The sequence below is a fragment of the Pteropus medius genome, unplaced genomic scaffold (assembly GCF_902729225.1).
Source record: "Pteropus medius unplaced genomic scaffold, Ma_sr-lr_union100, whole genome shotgun sequence".
NCBI classification, from domain to species: domain Eukaryota; kingdom Metazoa; phylum Chordata; class Mammalia; order Chiroptera; family Pteropodidae; genus Pteropus; species Pteropus medius.
In genome coordinates this window covers 8,628,652-8,649,631 of record NW_024355205.1, presented here as the reverse complement: position 1 = coordinate 8,649,631, position 20,980 = coordinate 8,628,652, and the positions used below count along the sequence as shown (strand labels likewise).

At 34.6% G+C, this 20,980-nt stretch overlaps 1 protein-coding gene across 1 annotated transcript in view; it reads right to left on the bottom strand.

Moving 5' to 3' along the window:
- The window catches only part of ZBBX (zinc finger B-box domain containing), a 94,441-nt gene extending 78,231 nt beyond the window's left edge, over positions 1–16,210 (bottom strand). The window contains exons 1-4 of the mRNA XM_039857653.1: positions 16,148–16,210; positions 9,847–9,963; positions 5,716–5,829; positions 3,283–3,373 (exon numbers count right to left, since the gene is read on the bottom strand). Of these exons, the coding sequence (XP_039713587.1) occupies positions 3,283–3,373; positions 5,716–5,829; positions 9,847–9,914 (273 nt within the window). The 5' untranslated portion in view covers positions 9,915–9,963; positions 16,148–16,210. The remainder of the gene's footprint in view (positions 1–3,282; positions 3,374–5,715; positions 5,830–9,846; positions 9,964–16,147) is intronic.
- Between the last annotated feature and the right edge of the window lie 4,770 nt (positions 16,211–20,980).

Below are 20,980 nucleotides of genomic sequence, written 5' to 3'. Positions count from 1 at the left end.
CCTGAATCTAAAATAAAAATTAAAAAATAAAGTCCTTCCTTAATCCTGTTAAATCCTTGAGAGGTCACCTTCTGTTCTCACGTTCACTGCATCATCAGTCTACTCATTGCAACCCATCTTCCCTGTTCAATAACTGAAAAATATTTTTACATCTAATAACCCAATCATCAAATCAAATGTAGTATTTCTAGAAATCCTCATTCTCCGTAAGTAGACATTCTAATGTAATTTTCAGTTAATGTTACAATTGGTTTCACTCCTATTATCGCATACATTGCTGAAAACTGTGAAGTAGTTAAACAAGTATTGTTATCCATGTTTACAAACATGGTAACAGAAACTTGGAAAGGTTAAATGACTTGCCTAAAATCACAAAGCTAATGGAATGAGTGAGGAATTTAATCAATACAGTCTAACAGGGTTTCTTGATCATGGCCAAGATAATTCTTTGTTGTGAGGCTGTCCAGTGCATTGTAGGATGTACAGCAGCATCTCTGACCTGTAGCCATTACATACCATTAGCAAAAAAAAAAAAAAAAAAAGAAGCCTCTCAGTGATAATAACTAAAAATGTCTAGGGGGAAATTGTCCCCTATGGAGAAACACTGTACTCAAAACATTTTCCTCTACACAGTGTATCAGACAATGCTGACTTCATATTTTCTAAAAATATCCTTCTTTACTTCTTTTATGAAATTACCTTACTTTGATTCTACTCTTACCATTCTTTCTCTTCTCAGGCTCTCTTTACCTCAAAGCTGGCAAAGTACCTTAGAACCAGCACGAAAAGCTTTTCTTCCAAATCTTGGCCCTGACACTTGACCTTGAGCAAGTTATTTAACTCATTTGATGTAAAATTACTTCATCTGTGGAACTGGAATACTAAAAGGTGCCTTTTAAAAGTGTTGTAAATACTTAATGAAATAAAATAAGAACAGCAGCTTATACTGTTGACTAGTATAAAACAGATAGTGAGTAAATATTAAAGTTCTATGTGCCTCCATATTCCTTGAGTTTTATCCTTCACAGCTGCCTTTCCTGAACTTTTTTCTTTATACCTTTCTTCTCCTTTTTATAAATTCTTATCAAGTACGTTTACTCTCTCAGCTTCAACTAACGAGAATTCAAATAAAACTCTCCTTGGAATTTGCTAAGAGGGTAGAACTTATATGTTCTCATACATACAACAGAAATATGTGAGGTAATGAATGTGTTCATTAATTCCATGTGGGAGGATCCTTTCACAATGCATACATTATCAAATCATTTTGTCCACTCTTTTACAATTTTGTCAATTATATCTCAGTAAAGCTGGGAAAAACAAAAAGAAAGGAAGAAAAGAAAGAGGATGGAAGGAAGGGAGGGAGGCAGAGAGGAAGAGAGGGAGGAAAGGAGAGAGGTCTAAATCTATACCCCGGAACTTTTTTTCTAACTTCCTTCTTTATTCTATCTCTTAGTCAATCAGGCCTGAAATATTAGTTATATATTTGACTTCCTCCTTTTGTTTCTGTTTTCCAGTTCCATATTTTCCGTTATATTTCTTCTGCTACATTCTAATTCAAACTCTTCTCATCTGACCTCTAGATTATTTTAATAGTCTTCTAAATAGTCCCCGTTTCTAGACCAGTGGCCTCCAAAGCTGCATGTATGCATGCCCTGAGTTCAAAGAAAGGCCAGAGAGTGCAAAAAAAATAACTATTAGTGTTTATAGTATCCTTGATTAATTTCCATATTTTGTTTTACGATGCATGTGATAGATTAGTAAACAAGTATATATATAAATTCTATTTGTAAATAAATAAAGAGTTCATGGGTAGAAAATCCATGCTCAAAATAAATTATTGATATTTATTGATATGATAGTTTGGATAGTATTCGCTCTATATTCATTAACTCCAAATGTACCAGATATTTGAACAAAATCGAACATCATAAGTCATCATCTTAGTCTTGCTATGCTCCTGCTCCAAAGCTGTCAGGGAATTCCATTCACCCAATGAAAAACTCGAGACTCCTGAATCTGGTATTCAGGGCCTTCCCTCCAGACCTAGTTTGCCTTCTACATCACCTTCCACATCTCCCCAAGCCCCCAAGTTTTCATCCTCCTACTCAATTATGAGGTTTGTGGGGACTGATATTATAATTTTTTCATTAATTTTTCCTTACAAATACTTCTAGTAGACTCTTAAATATTTGTAGAACTAAACCATTATTTCCAAAGCACAGACGGTTTATCTACTAAATAGTTACGGCAAAAATTACATACTGACTTTTTTATAAATATTTTCATATATGCATAACTTTTCACATTAGATTAGGATCCTCTTAAGAATAAGGGTAATTCACTAAATGACAAAGAAGGCACTTAAATGTTATTGAATAAATAAGTCAATAATCACAAGTCAGCATTTTTAATATATTTACAATAACATCTGAAACATGGAACACTATCTCAGAAAATAATAAAAAATAGTAAGTGGTCTATAAAACTTTTAATCCAAAAAATTAAAGAAACATATTTCAGTAAGAGAATGACATTTAAAGAATAAAATGCTTTTTCAAAGCCAAAAAGTTTAGAAGCACCAAGTAAGATGTTTATAAATGCCAAATGCCCATTGAAAGTTTAATGATAGGTATATAAAAAGGAAAAAGCTATATAACTTAAAACTTACAAGGTCACGGATCTTGTACTAAAGAATCCAGAAGCAAAACAGTTTTCTTTAAAGAAAGACACTTACTTAGTTTCAATGGCACATATAATGTAATCTTATATTTCACAATACATAGTAAAGATAAAGCAATTCTATAGCTGGGAAACCTGTAAGTTGATATCTTCACACATGGAATCAACAATATTTGAATAATAATTATTACTTAAGAAGAACATAAACACATTAAACAAATGTGATATAATAAAAATGCAGAATTAAAATCTGTCCTTTGTTACGTCAAATAACAGCTTTCACCTTAACACAGAACTATATAGTTCTATCTCACATACTTGAAACTAGAACTGAACTGAATGGAAAAAATTGGCTTAAGACAATTCAGCTTAAGGTGAATTTCTAAAAATCAACTTGCAGATGAAAAACAAAAACATACCTGAATAATGAAAGTTGTATATAACCTATAAAATTTAATTTAATCAAAATCCAATAACATGCAAAGTTGTTAAAATAAGAGTAATAAGTTCTTAAGTATAGAAGGGAATGCAAGATCTGAAAAAATAATTTATATCTTCTTGCTTAGCAAATCATCTGAGAATCAAATAGTATTTTCTTACCTTAATAACATTTCCTTTATTTTGTGACATTAGATGTGATTGATTATCCAATTTGCCCACTTTTCCAGATTTCCAGTGATATCCACTTGACCTTCAATACATATAAACAGAAGACAAAATGTAATTACTAAATACATATCTCCTTTTAATGAAAACAAATGTATTTTTCCTGTTTCAGGAAATGGAAATTCAGTTGTTAACATGTAACAGATACAAAATGAAAATGAAATATCAATAATGCCACAATATCCTCAGTAATTCTAAAATATAGCTCTACCATATTTGGAACTTTTGAGAGAAAATGAATAAAAGTGAAATGTCCAAACAGATGAAGAATGCCACTGTTCAGATATTTATAATGACTACAGTTTTACTGATTTATAGGAAAATTTTACAGATTGTCCTACAGTTTTTAAAGCTAAGGTTCTGTAAATCTAAAGAGAAAAAGGAAGCAAAACAATAACCAAAAATATTCAGCAAATCTACTAAGTGATCAATTCCTTAAGCCTTCCAGCGAGCCTCCACATTGAAAGGTAACAGAGACTACAAGGAAGGCAAACTGTTTAGTTTCATAGTTTAGTTTTCAAAGCATTTTTATTTGAGCCTCACAAATTTTTTTTAAGTCAACAGGGCAGGGAGTCCAATTCCCATTTAAAAAATAATGAGACAAAAACTTGCACAAGGCCACATATAATATATAACAAAGCCAAGATGAGAACACTGCACTTCTAACTTCCTAACCAGTGAGTGGCAGGTTTTCACCTGGCCATGACATTTACTGTCTACATGACCTTAGAATAGCATTTAACTATTCTGAAAATTCAATCAAGCTTTAGAACATTTTTTAAAATTATATGGAAAAGGTTCCTCGGCTAAGGAAAATGCATTCTTGGGGGCTGATTTCAGAAACTCTGATTCACAGACATGTTCGTCATCCGCTGAGAAGTTCAAAGCAGAAGGTTAAAAAGTAGAACTGACCATTGGATCATTAAGGGAAGAACAGCAAGATATACAATAAACTTTGTCATCTGGGATAACATACAACACTGAGGTGCCGTAATTAAACCGATGCTTTGGTTATTGAAGAAGATGTGTGTATGTGTCGTGAATATTTTCAAAAAGTTAGGTTCTAAAGATAAATACTACTGAAACTGTAATAAACTTTTGAATTTTCTTTAATAGTTCATAAGGTACTTCATAGATATTTGATGATCACCACCTTGAGCACCAAACAAAAGCAAATTTAATATACAAAGAAGCTGGGAATATTTAGTACCAGCAAGAGCACATAAAACATTCACGCCACAGGAGAAAGTTACACGATTTTGAAGCCTGTTTGAAAAACAATTTCTCCAATGTCTACCAAAATGTAACCTATTTATATACTTTGGCCTAAAATTATATAAGTAAAACTTTATCCCATAGATACTCTTGTATATATAAGCAAAAAAATATATACAGAAGCATTTCATAGCAGCATATATTATCACAAAATACTAAAAACTTCATAAAGATCCAAAAAATAAATGCTATTATATCCACACAAAGAAATACTATGTAACCATTAAAAGAATGAGATCAATGGGTGCTGATGTGGCAACAGCACTAAGACAATATTAAGTAAAAAAGTAGAGTCTGAATCAATTCACATATTTCATCGATAACCTCATTTATAAAAACATAAAAGACATGTCAGACACACACACACATTCACACATATATATACATAGGCTTGTACAAAGATAAGACATTTGGGGGGTGGAATATTTAATTGTTAAAAGTGGTGCTACAAAATGGACTGGAAGGCAGCCTACAGCTAAAAAGAGATAACTATCATTATACAACTATCAGTTCTATTTGACTTTTATCATATATATTTAATAATTCTATAACAAATCCAAATTCTCAGTAAAATTAGTACAGATATGCAAGCATAATATTAGGGTATTCTCATTAATAAAATTTCAGCTAAAGCTCATTTGCTAAAAATATTTCAAACATACTTGAGAGTCTGAATGATTCTTATATAAGTACATGTAAACTCCTGACCTCAAAAGTCTTTTAATAAATAAAAATGACTCTAAACATAAACAGGCAATCTCCTGTTGATAGCAATTTTAGGAGAGCAAAGGGCAAATTCTGAATTGCTATTCTAAGCATTCCAGACTATAAATAGTGCAGAATAACGTAAAAAGAGAAATGAGAAAATGTAAGAGCAAATAAAGTTCAGAGGAAACAAAAGTAACAGTAATTTTTAAAAAGCAGCATGCCTTATATAAGAAATAGAAAAGACAGGGAAAATTTAATATTGCTGATTCTTCAGGAAAAGAGATTATCCATTCAGGACAGATCTTTATAGGAATGACAGCATATAAAATAGTTCTTTATATAATTTTATTTATTCCTCTGAAATTCTCTAAAAGTGTCACCTACACTCCTTCTTCCTTTTCTTTGCTCCTTGTTGACTGGAATTCTTGTAGTTTCTTCTCCATCTCTTGGTTCTCCAACTCTAATTGTACTTTCTCCATTCTTAGTTCTTGAACATTTCTGAATAAGATTTAAATGCAGAATGGTCATTTGGGGTAAACAAACAAACAAAAACAAGGCAAAGTAATTTTATATCATCTTTTTTTCCTAAGTAAAATTATGAATAATAAATAGCAATGAAGTATTTTAACTACTTCTTTTGTATTTCTTTGATCTATGGTTTCTAAAGTTAGTATCTGCCTTCCTTTAATATTCTTAAGAAAAGTATCTTCATATCTTAGGCTTTTGTTTTTCCTATTATATTGCTAGAGGTTTCAAATTATAATTCACTTTATATGAGAGCAATGTCTTTAATATATGTGCAAATATCTATAATACACCAATAGAAAACAATTGTCATACTTTCTTTTTGTCATACTTTTTTAATTGTCATACTTTCTAATTGTCATACTTTCTTTCCTCTAAGGATTCAAGTAGTTTGAAGCATAATATCTAAAATGACTTTTTTTCTGTATAGGTAGAATATACATTTTTGCTAACCAATCACTTTGGAAATGCTCAATAAATTTCTACCTTTATAGGCAAAGGTAGAATCCAAAAAATACACACAAAAAAAGAGCAGGGACTGCTTGAGGCTTACTAGAGAGAAAGTACCTATTAAGGGTTTTGGTGTAGACACCATCAAAAGAATTAAATGAGAACTGAACCAAGCCCTACTTATCATTTCCTCTGAAGGAAAGCCCTAAAAAGAGACCTTTTTGAGGACAGAGCACAGTCCCCTTTATAGATTCTTTTGCAAGAGGTTTTGCTCATAATATCTGAAGCTCATCAAGCTTTCGATGCAAGTCATTTTCTTCATTTTACAATTCTAGTCTCCAGTCAGCATTAGTCACTAACTCCTTCTTTCATAGGTCTAAGTCAACTTAGTTCCCTAGCTTTTTATTATCTACTATGAGTTTAATTCTCTTTTTTCATTATTTCATTAGTGGTTTACTATAATCATGTAGTGTGACACTCATGCATGCTATGGCAAGGAACCAAAATAAGAATAATGGAGATCAGAAAAGAGAACTAATTTATAGAGATGGTGAACAGTCACCAAAGAGCAAGTGGGCCAAAGATATGGCCTGAAATAGACACAACTTATGAAGATATACTGAAAGTGATAGGAGACAAAGGCTGTCCAGAGAAACTGGCAAAAACGCTGAGGGAGAGGCAATATTTTCATTATATCTGCTCCACAGAGAATAATTCAGCCCCTACTACATATAAGCATTGTAATAGGTGATAGGATATGAAACCCAGTGGAGATTGCAGTAGAGAGAGGAACACAGAGAAGCACAAAGGTAATTGAAACACAGTATGATGGTGTTATTGGAGCTGTACAGGGAGGTAGGTACCTAAGCACACAGAAAGGCACATACGTGGCCCCTGGAACAGATCCTGGAGAAAGTGAAGTCTGAGCTGAGCCCTGAGGGATGAAAGGACTTAATCAGTTAAAGGGAGGTGGTTAGATCAGTGTTCCAGGAAAATGGAAAAGTGTGTGCACGATTAGAAAAGAATGATGTGTGAGCCAAGGAACTAGAAGTTCTGCATGATCAGGCAGAACGTAAGTGCAGGATGGGAAAAGTGGTAGGAAATGGAACTGTTGAGGTAGACAGTGGCAAGATCATGAAGGCCATGATGAGGAACTGGGATTTGTATTCTATGAGCAATAAGAATCATTAAAGGGTTTTAACAGAATTGATCAGGTTTGCATTTTAGAAAGATCACTCTGTCTGTATAATGAAAAATTAATTAGAGGGTACAAGGCTAGAAGCAAGGCAGCCAGTTAGGAAACTATTTCAGCAATCTTAAAAATAGAGACATTGTGCTGATCTAACTGGATAAAGACATCAGAGAGGAAACTGGAAGCATTTGAGAAATATAAGGAAATAGAATTAATTGCACTAAGTCTGACCAGAAGCAGGCGACTGACTAGGGCAGGAACAAGGCAGAAATCTGAGATAATTCCAAGTTTCTTACTTGAGTGACCAGGAGGCTAGTGATGCTTTTCCTGAACTAGATCACTCTGGGATGGGATGGGGACACAGTACAGAATTAGTGCCTGAGCTGGTCTCTCTGGCCAAGTTCTCAAGGGCCTACACCACCTTCCATGTGGCTTCCACAGGAAGGGTTCAAAAGGACAGATGTGACTGTGTCACTAATTTGCTTAGAAAACTTAATGTTTTTGATGTCTCCACTGTGGCAGAGGAAACAGATGAGACTGGTTAAAAGAACTGGACTAGTGCCCAAGTGGTCAAGTTTATGGTGGGAGTTTATGGGTCTGGAACAAGACAAAGGATTCCTCTTAGTGACAGTCTTGGACACAGAGCCAGAAGGGCAGGCAAGGCCACTATGGTTAATCCTGCAGAGATCATGTCAATACAACAAATCCAAGATCCAGGAACAATCTATTGAAATGGGTTGGGGGCTGGGAAAAAGATAGTGAGGAACTGGAAAACACCATAAAGTCAGACAATGAAAAGACAATTGTTAAGACAATGTCAAATAAAAATAGGCTTGGAACAAGGAAAGGCTGAGAAAAAGAACTCCAGAGCAGTTACCATAGGGTGGGTGTTACTGCCCTAGTTTTTATGGGTGGTAGATCAGTTAGATATACAGGACAGGAAAAAGTGATTCCCCCTCAACTCCAAGATAAATTCCAAACTCTTTAGTGTGGCATATAAATTAATTTATTACCTATACAGCCCTGCCTTCCTCTCCAACTTCGTTCTATAAAATATAGCCAACTGGATAGGTCTGACAGTCCCCAAACTATATGGTCTGTGTGCCTTTGCCCAAGTTTCACCCAGTAACTATCCTACTAACTATATTTCAGGCAAAGCTTAGAGACCTCCCAACCATACCCCAGAAGTTTGGGCCATGTTTTCATAGCCCCCTGTGCCTTCACATCACATCATGTTTCACACTATATTATAAATGTAATTTTACTTATTTACATCCTTTACAAACTACCTGAGGGCAAAGATCGTAATTTCCTATTTTTATATCCGCCATTCCCCAGCTCAGTATGTAGAACATGTATGTATTTAATAAATGTTTGTTGGATGCATGTTTCTAAGTATATACACACAGACTTGAAACATATTACCAAAATCAAATAATGCATGTCTCCTTCTCTTATTGCATTAAAAAAAAAAATGGAAAATTGGTAATACTAGCAATTGGATATCTCACCTCTTCTCCAAAAAAAATGGTAAACCTTATCATGATAATGCCATAAAGTTGTATAACATTTCCAGTTTACACGATGCTTTTATACACAGTATATCAAACATAAAGGGAGAATTAGGAAAGCTCCGTAGACATTGAATAACCACAGGACTCTTGATCTGGATCAGGGAATTCAGAAACTAAAATTAAAAATCAACCGTCTGTCCCCAACCTATGCTGGCTGGCTCTCCGTGATATTTGAGAGGAAAGCCTTGGGAATTGCCAATGACTCTGTATGACCTCAAAAGCAAACTGTATATTGAACGTTCTGGTACCCTTGCCATGTCATGAAATTCTCAGGATACCCAGAACTGCTTGGCTTTGACTGAATGCATCTACCAGACAACCTAGGACAGAAGGTACTCTTCCTGGGAAAGGTAAATTCAACATAACATCTTTTACTCTGCAAAGTGTGAGGGCAGTTAGTATTTTCTATTCCCAGTCTAAAGGTCACTTACCCTAATAGTCTCCCTAAAATTCAGTTTCTTCAGGATAATTCTGTTGTAATTTTGTCACAAAAGTATTTGTAACTTTCTGTCATATTGTTTTAATAGTTAGTATGCCCAACTTTCATTTATAATTTTTTACTTCAATTCTTATGGCATAAATATTTTTAGTCCTTATATTTTAATATCTTAAAACTACTCTCTTACAGATAAAAATACAGCTGTGAAGAACATGAATATAAGAATTCACAAAATTTGAGTTCAACTCTAAACAGCCACATGTAAAAAGAATACTTTAAATTACAATATACAAAACGATTACTTCTATTTAAGTAATAAAGATGTATACACTTACTTATATTTTAACTTCACAGAATGTCCAGGTTTTCCCCATGGAAGAACTACAAAATCTTTGGTGTTCATGATTACTGTCTTAATATTGTCTAAGAATTATTGTGATTTGTGGAAACTTCTGAAAAAGTAACAAAGACAAAAGAATTATGCTAGAAGTAAAGGAGTTAACTTAAAATTTTGAAATTACATATAACTCAAGAATATTTTAAAAAGAGAAATCATTATGAGGGAAAAGCCTAAATCAAAAGTTAGACAATAAAAAATTATTATATATGTTTAATTACAAGTTATGTAACTTGACATACTAAGAGAGTTATAAATATAATACATCTTATGGAAATAAAATTTTACCAATAATTACGTGGCAAAAAAAAACTGTGGAAATATTCAACTGATAGTAAAGAATGCATTCATAAAGGCAAAATACATTCTGGCTCTTTCTATGTTAAGGTTATAAAAATATATATCAGGTATTTGTTCCCATCCAAAAATAACATCTAAGGCTAAACATAGTGAAAAGAAAAGAACCTTCAAGATACAATCCAAACTTAAAAACCTCTTTTTTTACATATATGGTAATGTAAAATGAGAATTAAGGTATGTAATAATTACCCAAAGGCATTCTAATATCCTCATTTATCAAAGAAAATTTTAATGGTGCTCTTTGCCTAAGATTGGAAATTAGCATATTTAGAAGAATTTTTCAACAAGAAATGAAACAAAAAAGATTTTCTGCTTAACTCCAAGTTAACCAGAAAATTAAATTATTCAGAACACCCTATTTCCTGAGTATCCTAATTATTCATTGTTCTATAATAATTTATTCTGTAATGCTGAATTACTGAATCACATGCAAAACTATTAGATTGTATATGAATAAAAATTTACAAATTCCAAATGCCCTTAAAGAAATATGAGGTAATATCATAGTCTTTAGTTTTAAATGCCCAAACCATTTGATACTATTTATTTATATATGTGTTTCTACACACTCATAACTCCTATAAATATTTATTAAGGCTCTGCTATATGCAAGGCACTGCGCTGAGAAGCATGAAAGAGTCAAGGCCCAAGGATATTTGTTTTCTGAGTTCACATGGCATAGAGTCAAACAGGATATATAAGATCTATATATAAAAGCTATAAAACAAGGTAGAAATTATAAGGGCCATAAAACTTACTGCTGTAATAATAGAAGAAGTGAGAAAAGAGAATTTAAGCTGGCTAACATTTAAAATAGGACTTTAAGGAGAAGCTGGACTTACATATGATGATATGGATTGGATGAACATTCCACACTGTAAGAAAAAACAGCTCTTGAATGGGGACTGATGAGTGGTTCCATCTGGTTGATGTTTACATTATATGGAGGGGAAAAAGTAGTCATTAAGTTTAGAAGTGTAGGCTGAAGCCCAATAACGGGTAGCTTTAAATGCCAACTTAAAGATTTTGGAATTTATTCTATTGCTAATGAGAGTCACTGAAAGTTTTAGAGGAAAGAACAGAAAATAAGTCTAGAACCTTTGCTCGAAGACATAAGGAGAGAAGGTATCAGAATAGGAATAACCTAATGAAAGCCTGTTGTGACATTAAAGTCTACACAATAAAATGACTATTCTATCTCATAATTTTAATGATGCAACCACTGATCAAAACATTTTTGGGATGCCTCTTTCGGAACTGTCTGCAGAGTCCATCATATCCCAATAAATACACAAATCTACTTTGGTGTGCTTCATTTAAAACTACAACTGATATTGTCCAGCAGAATGGATTACTTTGTTCACTCATATCTAGTTCCAAATTATTCTACCTCAAAAAATGAAATCTAGAATGAAAGAGTAGATTTTTACTACCTTGGAGGAAATTGTGAAGGAATTCATTCTCTGAAGATAACTCCAAAATGAAATTTCATAAAATAATTTTCTATTGTAAGCAATGCAATGGTTGCATCATAGGACTAAGTATATTTGTGCCTTCAATCAACAGACATAAATATGGTTGCTCCTTTGCGACCCCTATTACAGGTACTGAAGTCATAATGGTAAATAAGACATAGTGTCTTCTCTCAATTCACAATCAAAGGGAAAGTCACACCAACAATGGCAATGCCTTGTGATACTCCAACAGAAGTACATAGTGGGGACATCCAACTCAGATTCATTTCTCAACTACCAAGTCCTGTCTCTCAAAGCTAAACTCAGTGTCAAAGAAAACTAAAGGTACCCCAGGAATAGAAAACTAGGATTGTTTGTTTTTGGGGAGAGAGGATGCATCTATTCCTTCTCTGTAGGTAAAACTTGTGTCTCATTTTTATCAAACAGAGGCAACAAAAGCTACCTTTAAAAAATCTCTAAGATAACCTTGCTTCTATAACATAGAGTCTATATTCTTTTTTTTATCATAATCAGGAAATCCAACTGTTGGACCCTAGTCTCCTGTCGATAACTTATTCATGAAAAGTTATATAATGTTGTCATAACCATTATCATTAAAAAAATAAAAGAACCACCAAAGTTAGTGTGACCAATTAAAATAATTTAAATTGCCTTAATTTTATTTACACATTGAAGTATACAATTTTGCATGTGTATATATATATATATATATATATATATATATATATATATGCATAAAGCTGATCTGACACACAAAGACTGAAATCAAAGAAAAGTCTGTGAATTTCATTAGGTTGAGATGATTCAGATTTATAGCTCTGTTGATAATGTGATTTAACCAATAAATGGTCTTATTCAGGGGGCACTTCACTTCACTGAATGCAACTAGTAAGGCTTCTTCTCAATTAAATGTTTTATCAAGTCACACACGTAAGCCAATTTTCTTGTATGAAGAAAAAAGGAAAATTATAATTGTGAGTCATGCTGTTCTGCCTGTTTCTTTTTGTAAAACCAACAGAGAATTAATCACTTTTCTTGGGACAGCTATATATAACAATGTCAGCAGAAAGAATACCAAAGCACAAAACTTTAGTCACCTAATGGAACCAGGGAAATACAGATAAAATCCCTATTATGCAAACCTCATACCTCCACCCATCCTTTGGTCACCCAATTTTTTTCTTACAATGAAATACCAAAAGTTCAGTTATTACTTGGAAAATTTTTTAGTTGCTTGATTAGGCTGTTATCATTTTTCTGTCCCTAACCTTGTTCCTCCCCACCCGCCCCCCACACACACACACATACACAATGTGACCCAAAATTGTCTATGATGGTTTGATGATCTTTCTACAAGTTCTCGGTCTGGGAATGCAACCCAAGCACCAAGGCCTGCTGCCACAGAATAGAAACAAGGAAATTACAATGAGCTACAAATCTAGAAACTCAGAGAATTCATCAAGAGTTGCCCTGGTGTCTTAGAGAATTTACCATCATACAATGAGAAGAATGGGAGGTATGGAGAAACCACTGTCTTCAAGATAGGCCACTTTTTATAACTGAAAACTTATCTAAGGTTAGTCGATTCTTCTAATGACCTAGATCATCTTAGATCTGAAAACTTAAAGGCCAATAAATAAAGATTTTTCTTTACTTTAGGACATATTTTAAAAGAGTCTAATAAGTAAGCTCTTTCGGATGGATTAGAATATCTACCGTAGTATCTAAAAATCAGAAAACCAAGCAAGAAATGTTAAATGAAAATAAATCTAAATAAAAATAGTAGTTTTCAACTTTTAAAAGAATTGTACTTTTAATATTTTATCTATCTGATATTATCCTATTCTAAATATACATATTTTAAGTCTTTTTTAAAAATCTAAGGAAAGGACATATAATACATAATCCCTAGCACAATATCTTGTGTTTGAGTAGCCCCGTAAATATATGTATGCTATCTTTTCCTAGCACAAGCCCTGAAAGGAAGTCAGGTATTGATTTCCAAGTTGCACTCAATCTCTCAGCCAACCTACCTATCTGATAATTAAACACTGCTTCAGGGCACTAAATGGTACCCAAGTCACCCATTTTTTTACATTTTATGTGCAGGTTCCCTTGAGAACAACTGAGAAAGTTGCCTTCAGATATCAAGGAAGAGGGCAGTGTTAGAAACTACCTTGAGAAGGGAACAAGGGGATCGTCAAAGGCTCTGCTTTACCCACAGCTCCTCAATTTCATCTATTTTACATAATGAGCCTTTGGGTCAGATTTAATATAAAGAAATTTTTCTGTAGCTTAAAAAAAGTTTCAAAGGCACTACAGTAAAACAATACACAATTATTAAATTTGTATCAACTAAAAATTTTAGATGATTATAAATAGCAATGAAAGTATTAAATTTATAAAAATTATACCTTTCAGAAACCTAAGTCTTTTCATATATTTAATCTATCCCACCTATTCTCATACAATCCACTATTATACTAGGTGCTCATTTGTGAATACCTTAAGAATGGGGAAATTATGTCATCTGTCCAAGACTGGTGACAAAGCCAGAAATTAGAATTTTATTCTCAGTCCTGTTAGCTCCTCTTAAGACTTGAAATCTAAATGTGGTTCCTTCTAGATACTTAAAATAATTAATTCATATCATTTAGATTCTTTCCTCTTTCATACTCTTAACCTGCTATAAAAAAAAAAAGAAATTTAGAAAAAGAACTGTTGCTGACATCAAATGTTTTCTAAATTTTACAGTAATACACTTAAACACCAATAATAATCTCTTGGGTGTCAGATTGCTCCCATGTAATATGAGGTCACAAGTTCGTGTCCCTAAATAGTTCCCCATACCCACAGGAAATAAATACCCAGCTGCTCTGCTTGGTACAGAAAATCCTCTATTATGCATCCCAAGCTTCCTGAGCCTTATGCTTTATTTTTCACTTTGCTCATCATGTTTTGTTCTATCCAATGCCCAGTTTGAGGGCCATCTACACCATGAAGATTTCCTCCATCAAAAGCAAACTTCTCCTTCTATAGGAACATTCTGTGTATTACACTCTTTTGCTATTACATGCTGCTTTGTGTTATTTTTGTTGCTTTGCTTATATAGGTGTAGTGTCCTCAGTATCTCAAATATTTGAGGACAATCCTACCATTGATCTTTGAATTCCCAGCAATTAATAAAGGGGCCTAGACATAATGTGCTGCCAATAATAATGTGCTAAGTTTTAAGCATTTAATTTTTTTTCTACTGCTTTGAATTTATTGCACAATAAAAATTTTTTTAAACAAACACACCACCCTCTTTCCTACTTCAATAAATCTTGTTTTCTTTTTTTCCATATATCCTACCAGACTTTCAATGAATGTACATAGAACACTTCTTCTGTGCTAGGTATTAGGTTAAGCACTGAGGAACAAGGTGTACCTCACAGATATAGTATCAATCCTCAGTGAACTTACACTCTGCTGAAGAAAGTAGGAAAAAATTAAAAAGCAAATAAAATAATTGTGGTAAGTATTAAGTGTTTTGAAGGAAATAAAGGACAGAGTTACTTTCAAGTAATTAATTTGTAATACAACTGGCAATATTATGGTAGTTCGGGGCAGGCCTCTATGTAGCCTTCAAGATAAGGTGCTAGAGGGGGGTGAAGGGTTTCGTTTTTTGCTTTTTTTTTCCATTTTTTATTAGCATACAGTTTGCATAGTTTTAATCCTGTGAAGCTTCAACTTTATGACTTTTTTTTGAGACTTGATTTGAGATTTGATTCAAACTCTCGATTTGAAAAGTCAGGGTACAAAAGAAATACATAACGATCTGTATATCTGAGCACCTCTAATGCTGATTTGGGAAAGAAGGAAAAAGTTCCACAGTTTCAGATTTCTCAGAAATCTGGCACTCCTCTCTGCGACCTTTGCTTGGGAGGAGTGCACTTACTTCTAGAATGAAGTGGGTGCATGTGGCCGCCCAGGCATAAAGAGGGCTACAAAAAGAGATGTGATAATGTTTTTTCAGGGCACCAAATTTTTCATAAGGCGCAAATAACTTCAGAGGATAAAAGAGGCTGGCATTTGAAAAGGTCAGGTTGTAGAAGCGGTACAATTCTGCAGGCCCGGTTTCCGCTCAGTTCAGGCCTCCATTAGCACTATGGGCCAAGAAGTCTTCTGTTTACAGAAAAGACTTTCAACTCCTTAGGTCAAAGCCGCGTCTTGCAGCCCGCGGGCCCTATACGGTGTCCGGCACATGGCAGGGGCTCGCCAAACACCAGCGAACCCGGCGCCCAGTCTCCTTTCCCGCCAACCCACCCCGCTCCTCTCACCGCCCAGACCCGGCGCTCTGCCTCGGTAGGCCTACTCCGCGGTCTGCCATCTGCCGCTGCCATCCGCAACCAGCCGACCTACCTGGAGACCCCAGCCAGCCGCGTCACCGCCGCGGGCCGCAAGTAGCCGTCCGGAGCTTCCGCCTTGGCTCCTTGGTTACCGCGTTACCTCGGTACCCATAGCAACCAGAACTCTTGGTCCTGGCGCTGTCAGCCCGCAGAGGGAGCAAGAGAGCCCTACCAAGAGATGGGGCGAGGGAAGGAGGGAAAGGTCTGGGAAAGTCAGCAGGCCATAGAAGCTTTCTGCTGAAGTAATACTTGGCTAACACTTACTGAGCCCCTACTTTATTCCAAGCACTATTCTAGGAGTTTTATTTGTAATATTTAATTCATTCTCATAACAGTCCAATTTATTTCTAAGAATATAAATATAAATTTATATTTTGCAGTCGGTCAAAAACCTGTTGTGTTTATCCGCATTGAATCTCTCTTGTTATTGGACTTATAATCTCATTGTTATAGTTAAGATACTAACCTTAACTATAACCTTAACCTTGAACCACTATTTTCCACACTAATGTGCCTACCAATACTCATTTAAGAACTCATTTAATATTTTTCCTTGGCAGATTCAATTGGACAAGATTGTAACCAGCATGGATAAGAAAAGACAATGATAGTCTGTGACCATGACTCTGGACTTTGAAATTAAGGCAGACCTGAGTCTGAGTCCTAGTCTTGCCATAATTCACTGGATGTATGACCTTGAGCAAGTTATAAAACCCAGTTTAATTGGTAACACTACACTTAGTCCATACATGATGTAACATGGAAGAGTAAATGAAACAATGTATATTAAGTCTTCAGCACAAAACTAGGCCCATAGTAGATACTTAATAAATGGTTAAAAATGATGGTGGTGGTATGGCTACAGCAGTTGTTATCTTAGTGCTCATGGTATAAATTCACCAAATCTTTTCTTTAAATCTAATACAATGACAAGTTTCAAGTGGATATATAATACTACTAGAAGTTTCTTGCGCAGGACTGTTTCCCAGATAGCTGTGCTCTTCAAATTACCAAGAAAGGTTATTTTGGGCATGCATCCCTTCATTCGTTTATGCATTCACTCATTCATTCATTTATTCAATAAATATTTATTGAGACTCCACTGTTGTGAAACTTATATTTTAATGGGAGAGAAAGACAATAAACAAACATAAATATATGTCAAGTGCTTTAAAGACAGCAGAATAGAAAAATAGAAAATAATTAAGAGTTCAAATTTAGGTTAGCTGGTCAGTGAAACCTCAATGCGTGAAGAAAGAAAGACATGGGGCAATCAGGGCAAGGAACATTCCAGACGAAGGACAACAAACAAACCTCACGTCAGTCTTAATCATGAGTGATATTTTACATAAAAACCTCTTATCACTTCTGTGCAGCACTTTTTTACTTCAGGAAAGTGCATTTACTGGTGCAATAGTAAAATTAAACTCATAAAAATAACGTATATTGTGGCACTTTTCAAAAGTATTAAAAGGACATTATCTTATATTTAGAAAAATATCTTAGCTCATTCAGTTATGCAAAACAAAGCAGAGCCAAAAAATAACCCATGCCATGTTACATAGTAAAATGAAAAATATGAAGGGTTTATCTTTCAGAACCATGATTAGTGACAGAGTAAAATGAAACATACAAAAACAATGACACCTCTAGAGAGGCAATATCTTGAAGCAGAGCGCATTTAACTGACATACCAGCAATTTTGCAAATAGTTTACCACATCTATATCAGAAGCACAGTATTCCTGAGGGTTTTTGCAAGTTCATGCTTCATTGTGCCACTGAGAAGACAAGATTTGAACGCCAGTTTTCTGAACTAGGAATATTCAATTTAAAGAGATAAAAATTACCCACAAGGAAGGAATCGAGAACACAGACTTATTGAATTCAAGGGATAGCTTCAAGGTCATGCTTAAAAAGATACATTTTCTCTCTCTCTCTCTCTCTCTCTCTCTCTCTCTCTCTCTCTCTCTCTCTCTCTCTCTCACACACTACACACACACACACACACACCTGCACTTTCATTAAGCAAACCCAACTCTTTAAGTAACTTTAAGTTGTACTCCATAGGCTGTTGCCTGAGGAAAAATTGTGGAAGGCCTCAGGACTTTTCTGGTCGCTCAGAGGTAATCAAAGTTCTTAGATGAAAATTAAAAATGTCCAATTCCACATAATTGTCAAAACTTTGCATGTGATTTAGCATTATAGTGGGTTGGGGTTTTTTTGGTTTTTTGGTTTTTTTCTGCAATGGTTGGACTCGCTGACTTTAAGCAAACCTTAAGTCAAGAGCCTGTTAAGAAAGACTTATGTTTCTATTCCTCATCTTCCAATTTTGCTTTAGTTTTATTTAATTGCCTACATTAGGATCACAGGAAAGGATAAGAATTAAAGCAGAAAAGTCCTAACTTGACTGGTACTGAGCTTGACATCTCTTTAAAGCTGTGAGGGAAAAAAGGGGATTCTAGGGAAAGTAACCTCACATGGTAATCTGATCATAAATTCCTAACTGGGCAAGTTGTGGTGAGTAGTCACACCGCAGGCATATAATTTCTTTAGTAAAAGGCTTGTCTTCGCCTTAAGCAAACTCTGTCTATTGTTTCTGTCCATGTAGGTTAACACCTTTGAAATGCCTCTTTCAGACCCCTCCTTCTAAAGCTGGACCACCCTGGAATGAGCACATAATCTTAACTATCAGTGTAATCTCATTCCCACCAAGCTTTCTCTTACGTTTATGTAATCTTCCTTACCGCCCCTCCTTAATTCCAAATACAAAAGAGAAGCTGCAAATTGTCATTCTAAGAAGCATTTTTCTCAGTCTGTTGAAATCTTGCTTCCAGGCATACCTCTGTTTGACTCAAATAAATATTTATTAAAATTCTCACGTTTGGACGTTCTTAGGTCGACAAAACTGCCTATCCTCCAAAGGCCACCCAACTGGAACACTGAGGACCTCTTCCTTGCATTCCATTAGATGCAGGTGATACATTCTCCTCAGATTTTTGCTTACTGAGCCCCTAGGCATCAAGTGATTATTCTCCCTTCTCTCTGCAGGGTTTCAATGGTCCTCCTGGACAGAATTTTAAATGACCCATTTTCTCTTATGTTTTTGCTCATTCTATGTCTGACTTAACAGAAAATGCTCTTGCTTGCTGTGCCCTTTCATGTTGTGGGGGTGCAGGACAGTCAACACTGTCACCTCTCTTTGGATCATAGACCAGCAACGGGCCAAGCCTAACAACTGCACTTCTGACTCCTCAAATGGAAGTCAAAAACCAAGCCAGCTGCTGGGACCCACTGAGGTTTGACTTACCAGGCTTGAAATAACAGTCAGGAACTGTTAACTGATGTCGCCTAAAACAGGGAAATGAGAGAAGGAATGTCTTTGCAAGGCCCACTCTAAGAGCCCACTCAAAGATACCTGTTTCTCTTTAAAAAGTACCTTTTTATAACTGTCATTTACTACTCTTAAGACTCTGAATCTACATGTAATTGTGAAGTTACCTGTTAATTGGTAGGCTTTTTATCATCTACATCTTGCATGTCATTTGTACCTAGACATGAAAATAATTTCTGTCCTTAAGATAAAATAATCCTAGGAGTTTGGGTTTTATTGTCTTGTAGTACATTAACCAGTTTTGTATTTAACCTAAAAATCATATACCAAAATTTTTTGTCAATGTCTATATATAGTCAGCCTATCAAATTTTTTTTGAACCAGTTTTAGCATTCTGGTGGCTTCCTAATAAATTAAATAAACTGTGAAACAAGTACATTTTATATTTATAGAACATCATGTTCTTAACTATTGAAATAATTTTTGAGAGTACAACGCCTTACCCTTTTGAAAGAGATGGAGCACATAATAAACCAGTAACTTTCTGAAAGTACTCTTTAAATTTTCTCTCCACTTCTTGCCTCCTCAAACTTTTTATAGACAGAAGTTGATGGTCAGTTCAGGACTGCAAAAAAAGTTTTCTATCATCTCCTTTTTACAAGTCCTGCAATATAGCCTTAGTTTGAAATGAAATATCTACTTTCTTCATGCTTTGGCAGACATTGAATATAACATCTTATTACATGCATATGGGATATTTCAAATTGTCAAGGATAACTGAGCTTTAGAGGTAACATAAAATTACAAAAAGATTTCTCAAACAGCTAAATTAGTGTGATGTAAAATGTGTCTGAAGGGCTAAACTTAAAAAAAGAAGAAACTTGTAGTCAGGAGGTGACATTGTCCTTTTATAATTTTTTTAGCATTGTAATTTCTGGCTGTCATCCAGGATGCAGAATTCTTCAGCAAATAAATTTCCATAATAAAAGGCAATTATTACTGATGTTTCACAAGTGGAGGAAAATCATCATGGCATATTATAAATTTCTGCTTCCTGTAATGTGCAGTTCTTTCTCAGTTAAAAATTAATGTATAGGCTTGTCGGATGGGCATAGTTTCATTTAATAAAGATTCATCCAATACCTGCTCTGTCCCAGGCACTGCCCTAAAATGAATACAAAGGGGAACAAAGACTGCATCTGCCTTTGAGGAACCCACTGTCTATGGAGGAAAGTGAGGGTTTACAAATAATCAGTATATAATGTAGCAAGTATGTATTCACGATGTGTAGGAGCAGGACACATTTGTTGTATGGCCAGAATTTCTAGATGGTTCAAATATAATATATGTGGCAGAGAGGTAATGATGAAAAGTTGTTCCATGGACAAATTTAAAGGCACCACAGACATTACCCTGTTCACAATGGAAAATTGTTTTTAAAACAGAAAATAATCATCTCTGCATGCTTATAGAAGCATCTTTCAAAGATTATTCTTGTGTCAATGTCAACATA